Source organism: Kogia breviceps, chromosome 1, assembly GCF_026419965.1.
Source record: "Kogia breviceps isolate mKogBre1 chromosome 1, mKogBre1 haplotype 1, whole genome shotgun sequence".
Classification (NCBI taxonomy): Eukaryota; Metazoa; Chordata; class Mammalia; order Artiodactyla; family Physeteridae; genus Kogia; species Kogia breviceps.
The window spans coordinates 83,347,106-83,366,823 of NC_081310.1; the positions used below are offsets into that span (position 1 = coordinate 83,347,106).

At 46.1% G+C, this 19,718-nt stretch overlaps 1 protein-coding gene, 1 long non-coding RNA gene and 1 other non-coding gene across 8 annotated transcripts in view; 2 read left to right on the forward strand and 1 right to left on the reverse strand.

Annotated features, from left to right (window-relative positions):
• Window positions 1-7,646, forward strand: part of LOC131766646 (uncharacterized) — a 32,176-nt gene extending 24,530 nt beyond the window's left edge. For both annotated transcript variants that reach the window (XR_010841047.1, XR_010841048.1), the window contains exons 2-3: window positions 5,039-5,292; window positions 7,294-7,646. This is a non-coding gene — a long non-coding RNA (uncharacterized lncRNA). The remainder of the gene's footprint in view (window positions 1-5,038; window positions 5,293-7,293) is intronic.
• The window catches only part of SELENBP1 (selenium binding protein 1), a 52,917-nt gene that overhangs the window by 6,142 nt on the left and 27,057 nt on the right, over window positions 1-19,718 (reverse strand). Inside the window, exons 2-3 of one of the 5 annotated variants that reach the window (XM_059080255.2) lie at window positions 3,666-3,716; window positions 1,779-1,864 (exon numbers count right to left, since the gene is read on the reverse strand). The exons of 1 other annotated variant lie outside the window; for it this stretch is intronic. In XM_059080255.2, the coding sequence (XP_058936238.1) occupies window positions 1,779-1,864; window positions 3,666-3,709 (130 nt within the window). In that variant the 5' untranslated portion in view covers window positions 3,710-3,716. Of the gene's footprint in view, window positions 1-1,778; window positions 1,865-2,570; window positions 2,659-3,665; window positions 3,717-4,892; window positions 4,944-19,718 lie in introns of those variants that run through there. 3 more of the 5 variants (XM_067036006.1, XM_067036012.1, XM_067036024.1) reach the window with 3 other exon arrangements.
• On the forward strand, window positions 5,356-5,427 carry TRNAD-GUC (transfer RNA aspartic acid (anticodon GUC)). Its single transcript has one exon. It is a non-coding gene; the product is annotated as a tRNA-Asp (tRNA).

Here is a 19,718-nt window from a genome sequence, read left to right on the forward strand (position 1 = left end):
CCCATCCACTTCCTTTATCTGTAAAGCAAGTTGTTTGGCCCAGTCCTGGAAAGCTCAGAGGCCCACCCACCAGAGCTGTAGGAAGTGGCCCTCTTTGTCCCTGGAAGTCTGGCAAGAGAAGCCATGTGGATCTATGGGACCAAAGTCAGGAACCAAAGTCAGTCGCTGAGAAGGAGGGCTGCCACCAGGCATTAAGCATCAGGATTTGGGGCCTAACCAGGAGGAAAGGCTGAGGAATAAACAGAGGGAGCTGTAGGCCAAAAGAAATCCTGGAGTGGAATTCACAGGACTTGACACGGCCTCCCTGCCGGTCCCATGGCCAGTCTGGCTACTGCCCCAGAATCGAGCCTGCACTGGTGTCTGTGCTCAGGCCCTCAGCCAGGGAGCCAGGTCCCCCTACTTGCAGCAGCCAAGTGACTTAGGAGGCTGAGAGGCAGCAACAGCATTTTAGAGTTCAGAAGCGTGGTGTCAAGGTCCAGGTGTGACATCTACTCTCTCCATTTTCTCCCCTTTGTTCACCTAAAAGGGGTAATAATATTTTACCTTCTTCTCTAAGTGGCTATGAAGGCCAAATAAGACAAAGTATTCAGAAGTACTTTTATTAAGTGAGAGGTGTTGTATAAATATGGGTAGCACTGTGCCAGAAATCCCAGGCAGTGCCCAGTGCCCAGAGAGAGAGCTGTGGGCTGGGATGGGACACAGTGAGGTCCAGTCCAAAGGAATTAAGGAGACTTGTTCTGCTATACAACCAAGCTGTATCTGGGTTTGGCACAGGAGGTGAGGCGGAGGGGAAGGAGATTCAAAAGTCCAAGACATCAAGACAGAGATGTAAAATCTGCAAAACCAGAGACTGAGAGAGAAGTAAAGGTATGAAAGAGGTGTGTGAAGGAGGTATTGCCCCTCAGCACCATCTCCCCATCCCAGACCCTAACTGCCACATCCCACACAGCATTTCTGAGAGTCAGGGTCAGGCCCTGCGTGCCAATTAGGCCCCACTGAGCATCAGTCCTCTTTCTGGGGGGACATTCCCCCTGTCTTAAGCATCTCAAGCAAGATCTCTGAACGCCTTTGGGTTTGAGATGAGCCAAGGGAAAGCTCATTGGCTTTTCCCAAGGCCAGGCTGGTTTGTTGGGCATTCTGCCAGAAAAGAGCCAGATCCACAGGGGACAAGGACCTCAATACTCCCAACCAGACCCAGACTCTTCCTCAGCCTGACATCCAGGAGTCAATGGATGGGGGAGTAGGAGGACTTGGCGAACTGAGAGGGTGGGAGGCACTGAAACAGCCCCTCTCCCACCCCGAGAGAGGGGGGCTCCCTGATTTCCCTCCCAAAGTGATTGGTGGGGCAGGGTAGCTAAAGAGCAACCTGGCCACAAAGGCCTGCGTTCCGTACTCCCTGCAGTAAGAAGCTGGCTTTGGGCTGAAATCAGGGTTGTCTGTCTCCTATGGTAACAGACAGAGACATAGAGCTCCTCCTAAGTACCCCTACCCTTATTTTCTCAGCTGCAGAAAGGCTCCCTGGCCTCAGGCTGAAGCTTGGGAGCAGAGGGGGTGGGGAGGCCAAAGTCACCCTTCCCAGCAGTCCCTCTGCCTTCCTTCCCAGACGCCTCCAGTACTTCGGCTAAGCTGGGAAGTGCAGGGGTGGGGCGGGGCCGGGCCGGTAGAGCGGAGCCTGGCGCTCCCTCCCCTAACCAGCTCCCCCTCCAGGTTTTCTGTCATTTCTTGCGGGGCGGGCCATGGGTGGTCAGCGGACGGTTGTCAGAAACCCCCCTCCTTACCCATGCTGCTTGCTGGTGCGCTTTGCTCCCGAAGGGCCTGCCAGGAGCGGGCAGAGACGGAGGGCTGTGCTGGTGTCCGAGGCAGGCTGTGCGGGGAAGGGGCAAAGGGACGGAATTTATACCACCAATTGGGGGTGGGCGGGGCGGGGCAGGGGGAGGGCCCGGCCGCCGCCCGGAGTGGATGATGGATAGCTCCTGGGCCGGGCGCTTTCAAATGGCCTGGGCGGCTGTGTTTGAGTTGCTGGCTGTGCGCTTGTATGTGTGTACAAGTGTGTGCGCTCAGGAGCCTGTGCATGTGCAGATATATGCTGTGCCTGCGCACGTTTCTCTTTAGTGGAGTGGGTGCCTGGGCATGTGCATTTGTGTGTGCTTGCTCCTGTGTACCTGGGTGTTTCCTGTGTGTGTACTTTTATGCATGTGCCTGCATGAGTGTGTATCTGTGTCTGTGTGCCTGTGTGAGGGTGCTCGTGTGTAAAAACCTGTGCTTGTGTATGTATGTGTGCCTGTGCACGTCCGTGTGTTCCTGAGTGTGTGCCTGCCAGAATATATATGCCTGTGAGGGCATGTGCATGTGTGCCTGTGTGTGTGTGTGTGTGTGTGTGTTTGCGTGAGTGTGTATGTGCCAAGTTCCTGGGTCTCTAAATGCTCATCTCTGTACTTGGACCTGTCTCTTGGCATTTAGGGGCACCGAGGGCTGTGGGCCCATTTGCTCCTGCATCCACAGCCAGGGTCAGCCCTCTCCTAAGACTGCCTTCTTATTCCAGACAACCATGTTCCCCAAGGACTGCTCACCCATGTCTTCCTGCCACAGCTGCCCTGACAGGAGCCAGGGCAGGGTCGTGTGTCCAGGTTCCACTTTCTCCAGACCCATCCTCTTGAGCTTTGAAGTGGAAGGAAAGTTGGCAGTGCCATTATTACCCTCTACTACCCTTATAAACCTCAGAAGGTGAAAGTGGAGTGCCTCCTCCTCTTCTCCCAGCCTGGTGCCTCAGTAGCTCCCCAGGGTAGGGTAGCAGGGCCCAAGGGTAGCCCAGCCGGATGCCACGGTCCCTAGCTGACCCTGACAAGCCATAAAACTCAGGTTCTCCATCTATCCAGGAAGAGTCCTCCACCTGGAGGATTCCATGACTGACTGCTGGGCCTGCTCATATAGTGTCCCAGCCCCTCAGGCAAATGACAACTACTTGCTGAAGAGCTGAGGCAGGGTTGAGGCCTGATCCCTTTAACTTTCTCCAGGGCTGCTCTCATCCAGGGAGCGAGGGTTTAGAGAGCTGGACAAGGGGACCCACACAAATTGCTCTCCATCTTGAAGCCGAGGGTCCCCTCTTTCCTCAAAGTTGGCCACCTGACCAGGGTAACCCCTGCCCCACTCTTCTAGGAGCTTTCTGGCTCTGGTCCGCAGAAGCCACTTTCATCTCCTTGGATGAAAGCTCTGGGGTGAAGTTTCTATTGGATAGTGAAAGGAACAAACTTTGGGCTTGAGATTGCCAGTAGAAAAGAGCCACGAGGTTTCCAAACCAGAGTGGAGGGAAGGACAGCAAAACTGGGCTTCAGTGTGATGGGTTTCTGTTCTCCCGGTTCCCATGGATGAGGGATCATTTGCCCACAAAGGAAGATGCCCTGTGGCTGCCCAGGGCAGGGGTCCTCCCTTACGCCCTCATCCCCAGTGTCACTCAACCCCTCTTGGCTCTTTCCTACTTCTATACCCTCGCCATTGTACTGTCAGCCAGGCAGCTGTCAAAGTGAGCCTCATGGGTGCAGCTGCCCCACAGGGGTGGCCCCTGAGGGCTGCTTCTTTGCCTCTGCCAGCTTCCTGCCTCCTGGCTGTCTCCAATCACCCTACCTAACCCCTCTAGCCCTCCTCCTCCTGAGGTCTCTATCACCTACTTCCTCCCTACTCTTCTGCTTTTTGGCTTCAGGTAGCCCAACATCCAAGATCTGAAAGAGAAAGAAACACCATCCCCACCCTCTTATCAAAAGTTCTTAAGTCCAAAGAAGTTGTTATTTCAGAGCTGTTCCAGACTCTGTCACTGACTGCAAGTTCTTTCATGCCCTGTGGCTCTGATCTGGCAGGTCTCTGTGGCTCCTCTTTGGCACCCCTAACCTCCTGCTGTGGCTTTCTTCCAGAATTCTTACTCCAGAGGCTGCCGGGTGCTCAGGGAAAGCTGTCCCAATCCAGGTTGCAGGTGGAGGGAGTCCAGGGTCAGGATTCAGGCTGATAACTGAGAAGCACCCATGGTATACTTGTTTCTTTTGACATGAACAGGGCTTGGGCTTCCACCGTGAATGGCACCCCCATCAGGATGGGTCTCCTGAGCATCCCTGATGCTGCTTCTCAGGAATTTCAGGGCTGCCCTTCCCTAGCCAGAGGCCAACTAGAGTTGGGTGAGTTGGACTTAAGCTCAGATCTGCTAACCAGGGAGGCCCTGCACAGCACCCTGACGCCGGGCACCCCCAGCCTGAAGCAAGGTGCTTGGGAAGGCTGGTGGGGTGGGTGTGGCCCACGTTCCTTCTGTTCCTTTCAAGCCCTAGAGAAGCACAGTAAGTATTAGAGGCAATAGGTTATCGGGTTGACAGTTGGACAGCCAGGCGATTATGTAACCGCTGCCTGAACTTTGGCTGGGCCTCCACGAACAGGAAGTGGGTTCTCATGGCCATGGTGGGTTCTGGAGCCTCAGCTGCACAGGGAGGGCGCAGGGCGCTTATGGTTCCCCCCTTTTCTTCCACCCTCAGCCTCTTTAGACAGGCCCTGAGATCACTGATGGGGAAATGGGGAAGTGAGGGAAGAAGGACTAAACCCAGCAAAGGGAAAGTAGAGGAGATGATGAAGTCAGAGTCTCTAAGAATAACTTGATGTGTTTAAAAAAAAAAAAAAAAAAAGAAAAAAAGAAAAAAATGAAAGAGAGAAAGGAAAAAAAAAACCCTTGGTGTTCTTCATCTCTAGCAAAACAAAAATGACAGGGAAGCAGTCAAAGATCGCCCCAGAGTGATAATGGGGAGAAAGGAAAATTAACTTGTGGAACCACCTCCTGTGCACTAGCCCTTGCCTGCAGCACCCAGTTTAACCCTTGACACCACCCAGTCTTGTAAGTAAAACACCCTGCTTTCACTCACGAAGAAACTGAGGCTCAGAGAGGGCCAAGGCCTCGGACAGATGGCAGAGCAGGATTTCCACCCAGAGCCGCCTGACTCTGGAGCTCACAGTTTTTCCAATCAATCCTTGGCGTTTTTGTGTTTTGTTTCGCTTTGTTTGGTTTCAGGAGGAGGAGGGCGGGGAGTAGAAGAACCAGAAGACACGTGGAAAGCTGTGTTTCATTTCCTGGAAACATCAGAACAGAGAGACTTCTTCTCTGAAAGGGGGAGAGGAGTGAGGAAGCAGATGTCTACAGCTTGGAGCTGTTCAGTCTTGGTAGGGGCAGTGGTGGAGACTCCCCTGTGCTCTGGGAAAGACAGGGAGTGTGTGCAACTAAGTACCAGCCATGGCTACCTCTGGAGAGACGCAATGGAAGGAAGGGTATGATTTTCCATTTTTTCTTTATATACTTCTGGATTTTAAAAGATAAAAAGCATGGGGAATTCCCTGGTGGTCCAGTGGTTAGGACTCTGCACTGTCACTGCAGTGGCCCAGGTTCAAGCCCTGGTCAGGGAACAAAGATCCCACAAGTTCTGTGGCACGGCAAAAAAAAAAAAAAAAAAGCATGTATTACTTCTGTAACAAAACCCCAAATAAAGGTATTAAAACAAAACAAAACATATATATATTGAGAGAGAGAGAGAGGGAAAGAAAGAAATAAAAAGAAAGAAAGAAAGGAAAGGAGGAAGGAAGAGAGGAAGAAAAGAAAAAGCAGGATGGAAGATCAGTGCAGTGCAGTCAGGGCCACAGTGGGAGCCCATGCTAGGGAGAAGGACTGGCCCTGAGCCCTTCACCCAGCAGCTGTCCCACCAACCTCTCTGCCCTCTCCTTTGAAGACACACATGTGCATGGTCATTCATTCATTCAATCTCCACAAACATTTCTGGAGCCCTGTTTTGGTAGACAAAGTGGTGAACAAGACAAAGTTTCTGCCATCAAAGAGATGACATTCTAAGGGAGACAGCCAATAATCAAGCAAATGTATAAATAAATAAGGTTATTTCATATAAGTGCTAGGAAGGAAGGAAGATAATGCAAGGGTGACTGAGAGTACAACATTCGAAAGGGTTGTCTGGTATATACAGGTACAGGTTTGTGTGCAAACGAACAGTGTAAACAAACTAAGAACACAAGAACACACAAACGTATACAAAAATGCCTGTAGTGCATAAGAGAGCAGCTTGCAGTGGCCTGAAGCAGAACTGGCTGGACAGGTTGAAGTTTTGGCCTGCTCAGGATTTCTGAGCCCTGGCCTGTTCATTTCTCCTTGTTTCAATAGACCAACTCCATGCCCTCAGAGGAAGAGAGTAGCGTTTACTGAGAACCAGTTACCAGGCGTGACTGGTGCCAGGCTGGGCACTGCACTCTAGCAAATGGCTCAGGCACGGCCCACAGCACACCTGGAGAGGCAAGAGCTTTTTTCTTCATCTCACCTTAAGAAAACAAAGTTTTACCAATTCATGCAGTTGCTCACTCATCTCACAGCACCTCCCCGTCTCTGAACAATGCTGAATTCAGAGGCTGCTGCTCAGAGCAACAACGAAGCTCAGAGAAGAGAAATAAATCAAAAACAACAATGCCCTCTGCCAGGCCTTCCCACAAAGGGCATCCTTTGAGAGGGCTTCCTCCCCACCTCTAATCCACTCAGAAATATCCTCCCTTCTGGCCTGCCACTGATGCCTGAAACTTCACCACCAGCAGTTTATGTCTTTCTGTTATGTGATGGCCTCTTCTCACCTCTGAGCTGCAGGGATTACCCCTGGGGTGTTAAGCCGCTAGGATTTTAGCAGTGTGGTCAGATGCATGCCTCCCAGTGGCCAGTGCTGAGGAGTGGCTACTGGTCTAAAGGCAAGAGCAAGGGAGACGCTAAAGAGGGGAAAGAAAGTGCTTTAAAAGCAACTGCTACCTTAACTATTTTACACCTATCTCTTGAGAGAGAAGACAAGAATAGAAAGTGAGATAGATCTCCTCTCTCTGTCTCATTCTGGAAAACTTCAATAAATACAAAAGTAGAGTGAATAGTATAACGAACCCACAGGTACACCATCCACCTTCAATAAAAATCAGCTCATAACCCATCTTGTTTCAACTATACCTCCCAGCCTCCCTCTACCTTGGATTTTTTTTGCAGCAAACTCTAGACATTATGTTATTTCTTGAATTAATATTTCAGTATGCATCCCTTCAAGATAAGAATTCTTTTTTAAAAACCACAATACCATAATCACAGCTAAACAAATTAATACATCTTTACTATTATCAAATATTAAATCAGTGTTCAAATTTCCCCTATTGTCTCGTAAGTTTTCGTTTTACAGTTTATTTGCATCAAGATCTAGACGGTCCATAACTGTCCATTGACTTTCTCAATAAATCTCTTAGGGGCTTCTTGGGTGGCACAGTGGTTGAGAATCCGCCTGCCAATGCAGGGGACACAGGTTCGAGCCTGGTCCGGTAAGATCCCACATGCTGCGGAGCAACTAAGCCCGTGCACCACAACTACTGAGCCCACGTGCCACAACTACTGAAGCCCGCCAGCCTAGAGCCTGTGGTCTGCAACAAGAGAAGCCACCGCAATGAGAAGCCCGTGCACCACAACAAAGAGTAGCCCCCACAACTAGAGAAAGCCCTCACGCAGCAATGAAAACCCAAAGCAGCCAAAAATAAATAAATAATTAAAATAAATAAATTTTTAAAATGCTTTAAAAAATAAATCTCTATAACCTAATCTCTTTAACCTCTGCCTACTGAAGACTTGATTTTCTGTTTAAATGAAGAGTCTGACTAGAACAGATATTATGTGTCTTGTAATACATCTAATCTACAAGAAGAAAAGGTGAAGTGGGTTTGAAAACCAGTTATGTAGTCTAGAAAAGGTAATGTCGGTCATAGGGACACAGGTGAAAGTTTGCCATCACGCTCCCCACTCCCCTACAGCCTTCTTCCCGTGCCAGGACTGGCTCTAGAAGAGCTGAGACAAGAGCCATAAAATGGCTTTAATGCAGTCATCTCCACTTTTACAGAGGCCCACTTGGCTTGCACCCTTTCAGTTAAGAGCCTGAGAAGAAAGAATTGCATCATTCTTGGTTAATGGCCCAAATTAAGCAATCAACCCCCCTAATCAAGCCTTCATTTTGGACACGTTACAATACTGTAAATAAAATATCCAAAGGAAAATAAAAGCCCTTCCATTTGAGGCTGGAAGGACCTTTGGTCCCTGGAGTCATATTCCTGAGTCACAGTTTCTCTACTAAGACTCAGGGCAGGCAGGAACAAATCCTCTCCTTCCCTTGGGAGCCCAGGGCCTCTGCTTTCTCACCTTGGCACGAAGATGCTGACTGGGAAGAAGGTAGGGGATACTTCTCCCAGTGCCCCAGAAAGACAGGAGTCCCAAGGTTTGGGGAGAAGTCCTCAGTTCTACTTGGAATCAGAGAGAGGCCTGGGAAAAAGTCTTCATGCATATCCTAGATTCTCTGTCTTCCATACACCATATCTAACCTGCTGTTTCCCCTAGGATCTCCCCAGGGTCACAGCCATATGTAGAAATACTAATAATTGCTATTTGGGAAATGAATACTGTGAGAGTTTGTCTCAGCTTGTCAAAAGTCAACCAAAGTTTAAAAGGCTTAAACTGAAAAACAATGGTTTCTCCCAAGATCCAAAATCTCCAACAAATCAATTGGAAAAAGGCGGTGCAACAGAAAAATGTGCCAAGAATATGAAAATGAAAGATAAATGGCTTTATAAACATAAAACGCGTTACCCAATCTCATTAGTAATCAGAGAAATGCTTGTTAAAACAACAATGTGACACGATTTTCAAAAATAAAAAGACTGATAATATTTAGGGTTGGAAGGAGTGTGGGGAAAAGGTCATGCTTGTATTTTATTGGCAAGAGTATAAAATGGTGAACATTTTAAGAAGGCAATTTAGCAACACCTAGCAACATTTTTTTTTTTTTTTGCGGTACGCGGGCCTCCCACTGCTGTGGCCTCTCCCGTTGCGGAGCACGGGCTCTGGACGCGCAGGCTCAGCGGCCATGGCTCACGGGCCCAGCCGCTCCGCGGCATGTGGGATCCTCCCGGACCGGAGCACGAACCCGTGTCCCCTGCATCGGCATTTGGATTCTTAACCACTGTGCCAGCAGGGAAGCCCTGCTCTGTGTGTTTAATCCTCACAACAACCCTGTGAAATGAGCACTCTCATGTCCACTTGACAGATAAGGGAGTTACACATACCAAAGGGAAGTAACTTGACAAAGTCATACAGGTAGTGAGCGGCAGAGCCCAGGAAGTGAACCCAGGCAGTTGGCGTTAGACTCTGTGCCTGTGACAACTACACTATGATAATGTAGTAAATCATATAATCTTCACAGCTCCTTGGGATAGGTTGTTTTTGTGTTTTATTGTTTGGGTCTGGCCAGCACATACATCTCTTTTTAAGTTTTCTGGGAGACAGAACCCACCAACGACTTCAGGAACCAAAAGGCCAGATACTCACTGTCTCAGGTCCCCTTGCAGCTGCGAGCAAGCATGTGACTCGGTCTTGGACAGCCAGCTGTGCCGAAGGAGGACCATGACACAGAGAAATAGGGGCAGTGGGGAGTGGGCTTTGGTTGATGCGGGGGGCACGCAAGTGTTTGGGCAGGTAGCATGCTACAGAAGCTCCCAGGGTCCCATGATGCTGGTGGTGCCAGGGCTGCACTTGAAATTTGAGAGGCAGAAGCAGCGTTCTGAGAATGGGGTCTCAGACAAGGAAAGGCTCTCTGGCTGCTCCTGGCTGCAGTTCAGGCACATCTGTCACTGGGGCCTTATGACTCAGGGGATCCAGTGGTGCTCGACATACTGGGGTGATCTTAGAGACTGTGGCAAGCAAGTCCCAGAAGGAGAGTCCCTAGGGTGGCCCAAAGCGGTGGTGAGGCCCAGCCAACTTCAGCAAGTAACAGTTCTTCTCCTGATAAATAGCTTCTTGTGAGTTTCTGGATCTCAGTAGAAACCAAACATAGGGCCAAGCCACTTATGAACTGAGGATTATCTGATCCACGGAGCCAACCCAGGGTCTCAGAAGCCCTGGTGCTCCTCATCTTCAAACAGAGCTGGCTGGAGCCTGATAGTATCCTGAAGGCAGAAAGGAGCCACAGAATGCCCTGGTGTGCCTTCTAGCTTGCCATATCTTGCTAAATAACCTCTCCTCCCTCAGTCCACTCCAGTGGCTTCAGGAGAAGTTAGGCATGAAGACACTGGAAACAAAAAAAAAAATTCCAGGGGACTTCACTGGTGGTCCAGTGGTTAAGAATCTGCCTTGTGATGCAGGGGACACGGGTTCAATCCCTGGTCGGGGAACTAAGATCCTACATACTGTGGGGCAACTAAGCTCGTGCGCTGCAACTACTGAGCCCGTGGCTCTGGAGCCCGAGCTCCACAACTAGAGAGAAGCCTGCATGCCGCAACAAAGGATCCCGTGTGCCACAATGAAGATGCTGTGTGCCTCAACTATGACCCAATGCAGCCAAATAAATAAATAAGCATTACCAAAAAAAATTCCAGCTTGGATTGCAGGAGACTGGCTCTGCACCATACGCCATCACCAGCCAGAAGTGGCTTATTATTAAGAGATTAACAGCAAGAATTCTAAATAGATAAACAAGGTGCTACTGTATAGCACAGGGAACTGTATTCAATATCTTGTAATAGCCTATAATGGAAAAGAATCTGAAAAAGAATATATATATATATATTTATTTATTTATATGTAAAACTGAATCACTTTGTTGTATACCTGAAACTAACACAACATTGTAAATTAACTATACTTCAATTTTTAAAAATGGTTAAAAAAAACCACCACAGGGGCTTCCCTGGTGGCTCAGTGGTTGAGAGTCTGACTGCCGATGCAGGGGACACGGGTTTGTGCCCCGGTCTGGGAAGATCCCACATGCCACGGAGCGGCTGGGCCCGTGAGCTATGGCCGCTGGGCCTGCGCATCCAGAGCCTGTGCTCCGCAACGGCAGAGGCCACAACAGGGAGAGGCCCGCGTACCGCAAAAAACAAAAACAAAAACAAAAAACCACCACAGTTAAAAAAAAAAAGATTAATAGCAAGAATTCTAGAACGACACTGCCTGTATTTGAATTCTGGTTCCACTAGTTCCTAGCTATATGAATTTGGGCATGTGTTTTAATCTCTCTGAACCTGTTTCCTTATCTCTAAAAGAGAGATAATAAAAATACCTAACGTCATAGGTTGCTTTAAAAATTAAATAACTTAATGTATGTAAAACTCTTCGAATCGTACATGCACTAAGTGTTCCTGTTATTATTGTGGTAACAAAGCTCTTCTGAGAAAAAGTTCTAGAGATCTATTGCACAACAACATGAATATACTTAACACTATTGAACTGTACATTTAAAAATGGTTAAGACAGTAAATTTAATGTTATAGGTTTTTTACCACAATTAAAAAATGTTTTAACCCTTAGGAAAACAGAAGTTTTTAACATGGAATTTTTTTTTTGATGGAGCTTTATTTATTTATTTATTCATTTATTTATTTTGGCTGAGCCACGTGGCTTGTGGGATCTTATTTCCCCGACTAGGGATGGGACCCGGACCCCCTGCAGTGGAAGTGCGGAGACTTAACCACCGACCACCAAGGAATTCCCTGGAATTTTATATCTACTTTCAAATCCAGAGATTCAGTGGTCTTTTTCTTAAATTGTACATAATTAATAAATGCCTCTTCATTAAAAAAAATAATAATAAAGCCCTTCTGAGAGATGGTCCTGGAAGTTAATGGAGAAAGAAAATCCTCCAATGGGTAAAATTTCAAGTAGTATACATCATTGGCTCTTCTGGGAGAAGACACAGAGGATCTATACTGATTCATGTGCAAGGTCAGTGATTTGGCTGGGTGGACAACCTTAGATGGAACAAAATCAGAGGGTTGGGGAAAAGAGGTTTGGGAAGAAGTCTTGGGAATGGACCTCTTAGGAGGGCCCCAGAACACAAGAATATTTGTGTCTAGTATAGCCACTCACCATCATAAGGCTGTCTCCCTAGAGGCTGCTCCTGGTGGTCAGATGTGTAAGGTGAACATGCTCTATGGATGTCATTCTGTTTCTTCCTGAGACATTCTATGAACCAAACAGCTGTGGTGGCAAGGACACAGGCTATATGTGGCCTTCACAGGATGGACCGCCCCTTACCAAGTCAGACCTAGTGGGGGCTACTGCTGAAGGTCAGCTTGGCCCACAAAAGCTAACAATTCAGCCCACCTACTTGATGAAGGGTGCTTATGTTAGCTCTCTTCCAACAAGGAAGGGGCAGAAATTTGTTCTCTCTGGAAGGCAATTATGTATTTTTAGCCTTGGATAGATTTCCCCTACTCCCATACATCTGCTCCCCCCACCATCTGTGGACATTCCAGATGCCTCATACGCTATCGTGGCTCCCCACATGTGTGGCTTCTGACCAAAATCTCACTGTACAGTGAAAGAGTGTTGACAGTGTCTAGCACGTGTAGTGCTCTGCAAGTATTAGTGTAACCAAAAGTGGGGTCCAGCTGCTCAGTGCTCAAAAGCCCATGAAGAGGCAAGTTGGTGGAAAGGAAAGTTTGCTTTATTTTGGAAGCTGGCAACCGGGGGGTAGGGTGGATTCCCCCTCCCCCTCCCCCTCCCCTCCCCTTCCCCCTCCCCCTCCCCCTCCCCCCCCACCCCCACTGACAGTCAGTGTGCAAGAACTTTTATAGATGTAGGGAGGGGCTACATGCAGAAACAGCACAGTCAGCTCTGACAGTCATCTTGAAATTGGTCATGCGGTGGTCTGACCAGCGTCGCCTTGATTTTTTAAAAAATATTTATTATTTATTTATTATTGTGGCTGTGCCTGGTCTTAGTTATGGCATGTGGGATCTACGTTGTGGCATGCATGCAGCATCTAGTTCCCAGACCAGGGATCAAACCCGGGCTCCCTGCATTGGGAGAGTGGAGTTTTTACCCACTGGACCACCAGGGAAGTCCCTAGATTGTCTTAAGTACAGTTAATCTCAGTTCCAGGGTTGGTTTGTTCCTATTTCCTTGAGGCCAATTCTTGGAATTGTGGCAGCTTATGTCATGGCTACAGTCTGGTCATCATGTAGTTAACTTCTTCCACCTGGTGAGGGTTTCAAGACAGCTCACAGGATATGGCTCTGAATGTTATCTATAGCCTTTGAGAAGGAACTAAAGGTCCTTGACTTTGCTTAGGGACTAAACTATTATTGTTTTGTCCTGTTTGACTGCTTTTCTTTGCTTCTGCATTTTCTCACTTCTCTGATTAAACTTATTCTTTGGTTAAAGATTTTCCACAGACAATAGGCAGGTGGAGGACATGGTGGGGAAGGACCATAGGGTCCTCCTCCTTTTCATTAGCTCATTTAATCTTCACAGAAACCATATTAAGCTAAATACCATTATTATCTCCATTTTACAGATAAGGAAACTGAGTTACAGAGAAGTTTTATAAATGGCTCAAAGTCACAGTAGGTAAGTGAGTGGTGAGGCCAATATATGAATCCAGACAGTTTGGCTCCAGAGTCCATGTTCTTTACCCTGGAAGACCCATGGGAGTCATGGATCTTACGTACTCCATCCCTCAGAAGCAGTTGGCTTTGTAGAGACTGAGTTATGGCAAAACCTGCTGAGAATGGAGTGCTGACCACAGAGTGGAGTGCAGTGTATGCTCTGAACCAGCAGCCATTCTATGGCACCATTTCTCTCTCAGCCAGGATACATGGTGGCCCCAGGAAGAGAGAGATAGAGGTGGGAGTGGGGCCTCTCACTACTACACCAATAACCTATTCACAACATTTTTGCGTGTAGCCCCATGACTCTGGGCTCTGCTAGTTTAGAGGTTTGGTATTCCAAGGAGGTTTGCTTCCACAAAGAGGAGACACCAATAGGCCCATTGCACTGGAACCTGAGACAGAGACCTGGCCATTAGAGGCTTTTTAAGCCATTGAGTAAACAGGCAAAGAAGGGGAATAAGAGGTTAGCTGGGATGATTGATCCTGATGATTTAGAGAAAATAAGGTTACTGTTACACAGCAGGGTCAGAGAGGAGGATGTGTGGAACCCAGCGGCACCCCAGGGATATCTTTTTTTTTTTTTTTTTTTTTTTGTGGTACGCGGGCCTCTCACTGTTGTGGCCTCTCCCGTTGCGGAGCACAGGCTCCGGACACGCAGGCTCATTGGCCATGGCTCACAGGCCCAGCCACTCCGCGGCATGTGGGATCCTCCCAGACCGGGGCACGAACCCGTGTCCCCTGCATCGGCAGGCGGACTCTCAACCACTGCGCCACCAGGGAAGCCCCCAGGGATATCTTATACCATCATGGCCAATGGTTAAAGTTAACAGAAGACTATACCAGCAGAAGCAAGAAAACAGCTAGTTATCCTCCAGGAGTGAAGGTTTAAGTCACTCCATAAGAAAAGAACCCAACCATCTGAAGTCCTGGCTGCATAACATAGTGGTTTAGAGCCTGAGCTCTGGTATCAGACTACCTGGATTTAAATCTGAGTGCTAACACATGCTGGCTGTGTACCTGTGTCTACTTTAGTTTCCACACCTGTAAAATGGGGATAATAATAGTTCATATCTCAAATGGTTATTTTGAGAATTGAGTAATACTTATAAAACACATAGAACAGGGTCTGGCATGTAGTAAACACTATAAATGTTAGCCATTATTAAGACAAAGGAATGAGAAGCAACAGAGGAAAGTCATAAATACCAGTGACAGCCTTGGGCTCAGTTGCAAAAATGAGAACAGTACAGGAATGTTTATACCAGTTTTATTTGTAATAGCCAAAAACTAGTCAGAAACAATCCAGATGTTTGGCAGTATGTGATTAAATAAACTGTGGTACATCCACACCATGGTAGATTGCAGCAGTAAGAAGAAATGACCATCATAATGAAAAGGCAACCTACGGAATGGGAGAAAATACTTGTAAATCATCTATCTGATAAGAGGTTAATGTCCAAAATTTATAAAGAGCTCATACAACTTAACTGCAAAAACCCAATCTGATTAATGGGCAAAGAATTTGAATAGACATTTTTCCAAAGAAGACATACATATGGCGAACAGGCACATGAAAAGGTGCTCAGCATCACTCATCATCAGGGAAACGCAAATCAAAAGCACAAAGAAGCACTGGTGGGGCGCAGCTACAAGTGGAGGCACGCACCACGGTCCCAGGCAGGCAGCCCTCAGCGATGGCACACGGCCTCCAGCTCCTGCTCCTGAGCTGCACTTGCAGTATGGTGTCCCCTGCCTGGGAGGTGAAGGTGGCCTGTTTGGAGGATGTGGACTTGCCCTGCACTGCCAGCTGAGACCCGCAGGTCCCCTACACATTCTCCTGGGCCAAGCTTACAGATGGCTGTGTAGAGAGGATGGGGTCTTCCCAGGAAGACCTGTGGTACTCTCAGCAGAGGGGCTCTTCAGCGGCCCCCAGGGAAAGGCTGTATTCCCTGAGGATCTGAAATACTACTAGCTGCACCTCGGGGACTTGCAGGTACTCTCTGGGAGATCCAGAAAGGCAGAGAAAGTTAAGTGGCACTGTGATCTTGAAAGTGACAGGATGCTCTAAGGGACGCAAAGAAGAGACTTTTAAGAAATACAGAGCTGACACCGTGGGGACAAGGACACTGGCAGCAGAAGTCCTGGGAAGTACTCCTTGGTGTGAGCATTCCCAGAGTCTGTCATTAGCTTCACCAAAGAGCCCAGGAAGGCTTCAGTGTTGGGTTGCCTCAGGCAAAACAACCAACAGGGAGGGAACCCAGCCCCATCCATCAACAGTCAAGTGGATTAAAGTTTTACTGAGCTCTGCCCACCAGAGCAACAGTCAGCTCTACCCACCACCAGTCCCTCCCATCAGGAAACTTACACAAGCCTCTTAGATAGCCTCATCCACCAGAGGGCAGACAGCAGAAGCAAGAAGAACTACAGTCCTGCAGCCTGTGGAACAAAAACCACATTCACAGAAAGATAGACAAGATGAAAAAGCAGAGGGCTATGTACCAGATGAAGGAACAAGATAAAACCCCAGAAAAACAACTAAATGAAGTGGAGATAGGCAACCTTCCAGAAAAGGAATTCAGAATAATGATAGTGAAGATGATCCAGGACCTCGGAAAAAGAATGGAGGCAAAGCTCAAGAAGATGCAAGAAATGTTTAACAAAGACCTAGAAGAATTAAAGAACAAACAGAGATGAACAATACAATAACTGAAATGAAAACTACACTAGAAGGAATCAATAGCAGAATAACTGAGGCAGAAGAACGGATAAGTGACCTGGAAGACAGAATGGTGGAATTCACTGCTACAGAACAGAATAAAGAAAAAAGAATGAAAAGAAATGAAGACAGACTGAGAGACCTCTGGGACAACATTAAATGCAACAACATTTGCATTATAGGGGTCCCAGAAGGAGAAGAGAGAGAGAAAGGACCTGAGAAAATATTTGAGGAGATTATAGTCGAAAACTTCCCTAACATGGGAAAGGAAATAGCCATCCAAGTCCAGGAAGCACAGTGAGTCCCATACAGGATAAAATGAAGGAGAAACACGCCAAGACACATAGTAATCAAATTGGCAAAAATTAAAAACAAAGAAAAATTATTGAAAGCAGCAAGGGAAAAACTACAAATAACATATAAGGGAACTCCCATAATGTTAACAGCTGATTTCTCAGCAGAAACTCTACAAGCCAGAAGGGAGTGGCATGATATACTTAAAGTGATGAAAGGGAAGAACCTACAACCAAGATTACTCTACCCGGAAAGGATCTCATTCAGATTCAATGAAGAAATCAAAAGCTTTACAGACAAGCAAAAGCTAAGAGAATTCAGCACCACCAAACCAGCTCTACAACAAATGCTAAAGGAACTTCTCTAAGTGGGAAACACAAAAGAAGAAAAGGACCTACAAAAACAAACCCAAGGGCTTCCCTGGGGGTGCAGTGGTTGAGAGTCTGCCTGCCGATGCAGGGGACACGGGTTCGTGCCCTGGTCCGGGAAGATCCCACATGCCACGGAGTGGCTAGGCCCGTGATCCATGGCCACTGAGCCTGCGCTCCGCAACGGGAGAGGCCACAACATTGAGAGGCCCATGTACTGCAAAACAACAACAAACAAACAAACCCCAAACAATTAAGACAACGCTCATAGGAACATACATGTTGATAATTACCTTAAACGTGAATGGATTAAATGCTCCAACCAAAAGACACAGGCTTGTTGAATGGATACAAAAATAAGACCCATATATATGCTGTCTACAAGAGACCCACTTCAGACCTAGGGACACATACAGACTGAAAGTGAGGGGATGGAAAAAGATATTCCATGCAAATGGAAATCAAAAGAAAGCTGGAGTAGCTATAGTCATATCAGATAAAATAGACTTTAAAATAAAGACTGTTACAAGAGACAAGGAAGGACACTACATAATGATCAAGGGATCAATCCAACAAGAAGATATAACAATTATAAATATATATGCACCCAACGTAGGAGCACCTCAATACATAGGGCAACTGCTAACAGCTATAAAAGAGGAAATCGGCAGTAACACAATACTAGTGGAGGACTTTAACACCTCACTTACACCAATGGACAGATCATCCAAAATGAAAATAAATAAGGAAACACAAGCTTTAAATGACACAATAGACCAGACAGATGTAACTGATATTTATAGGATATTCCATCACAAAACAGCAAGTTACACTTTCTTCTCAAGTGCACACGGAACATTCTCCAGGACAGATCACATCTTGGGTCACAAATCAAGCCTCAGTAAATTTAAGAAAATTGAAATCATATCAAGCAGCTTTTCTGACCACAACGCTATGAGATTAGAAATGAATTACAGGGAAAAAAATGTAAAAAAACACAAACACATGGAGGCTAAACAATATGTTACTCAACAACGCAAGAGACAAATAACAATGAAAACATGACGATCCAAAGCCTATGGGATGCAGGAAAAGCAGTTCTAAGAGGGAAGTTTATAGCTATACAAGCCTACCTCAAGAAACAAGAAAAATCTCAGGTAAACAATCTAACCTTACACCTAAAGGAACTAGAGAAAGAAGAACAAACAACACCCAAAGTTAGCAGAAGGAAAGAAATCATAAATATCAGAGCAGAAATAAATGAAATAGAAACAAAGAAAACAATAGCAAATATCAATAAAACTAAAAGGTGCTTCTTTGAGAAGATAAACAAAATTGATAAACCATTAGCCAGACTCATCAAAAAAAAGAGGGAGAGGACTCAAATCAATAAAATTAGAAATGAAAAAGAAGTTACAACAGACACCGCAGAAATACAAAGCATCCTAAGAGACTACTACAAGCAACTCTATGCCAATAAAATGGACAAACTCTTAAAAAGGTATAACCTTCCAAGACTGAACCAGGAAGAAACAGAAAATATGAACAGACAAATCCAAGCACTGAAGTTGAAACTGTGATTAAAAATCTTCCAACAAACAAAAGTCCAGAAACAGATGGCTTTACAGGTGAATTCTATCAAACATTTAGAGAAGAGCTAACACCCATCCTTCTCAAACTCTTCCAAAAAACTGCAGAGGAAGGAACACTCCCAAACTCATTCTATGAGGCCAACATCACCCTGATACCAAAACCAGACAAAGATACTACAGAAAAAGAAAATTACAGACCAATATCACTGATGAATACAGATGCAAAAATCCTCAATAAAATACTAGCAAAGAGAATCCAATAACACATTAAAAGGATCATACACCATGATCAAGTGGGATTTATCCCAGGGATGCAAGGATTCTTCAATATATGCAAATCAATCAATGTGATACACCATATTAACAAACTGAAAAATAAAAGCCATATGATCATCTCAATAGATGCAGAAAAAGCTTTTGACAAAATTCAACACCTATTTATGATAAAAACTCTCCAGAAAGTGGGCATAGAGGGAACCTACCTCAACATAATAAAGGCCATATATGACAAACCCACAGCAAACATCATTCTCAATGGTGAAAAACTGAAAGCATTTCCTTTAAGATCAGGAACGAGACAAGGATGTCCACTCTCACCACTATTATTCAACATAGTTTTGGAAGTCCTAGCCACGGCAATCAGAGAAGAAAAAGAAATAAAAGGAAAACAAATTGGAAAAGAAGTAAAACTGTCACTGTTTGCAGATGACATGATACTATACACAGAGAATCCTAAAAATGCCACCAGAAAACCACTAGAGCTAATCAATGAATTTGATAAAGTTGCAGGATACAAAATTAATGCACAGAAATCTCTTGCATTCCTATACACTAATGATGAAAAATGTGAAAGATAAATTATGGAAACACTACCATTTACCATTGCAACAAAAAGAATAGAATACCTAGGAATAAACCTACCTGGGGAGACAAAAGACCTGTATGCAGAAAACTATAAGACACTGATGAAAGAAATTAAAGATGATACCAACAGATGGAGAGATATACCATGTTCCTGGATTGGAAGAATCAATATTGTGAAAATGACTATACTACCCAAAGCAATCTACAGATTCAATGCAATCCCTATCAAATTACCAATGGCAATTTTTAGAACTAGAACAAATCATCTTATAATTTGTATGGAGACACAAAAGACCCCGAATAGCCAAAGCAGTCTTGAGGGAAGAAAACGGAGCTGGAGGAATCAGACTCCCTGACTTCAGACTATACTACAAAGCTACAGTAATCAAGACAATATGGTACTGGCACAAA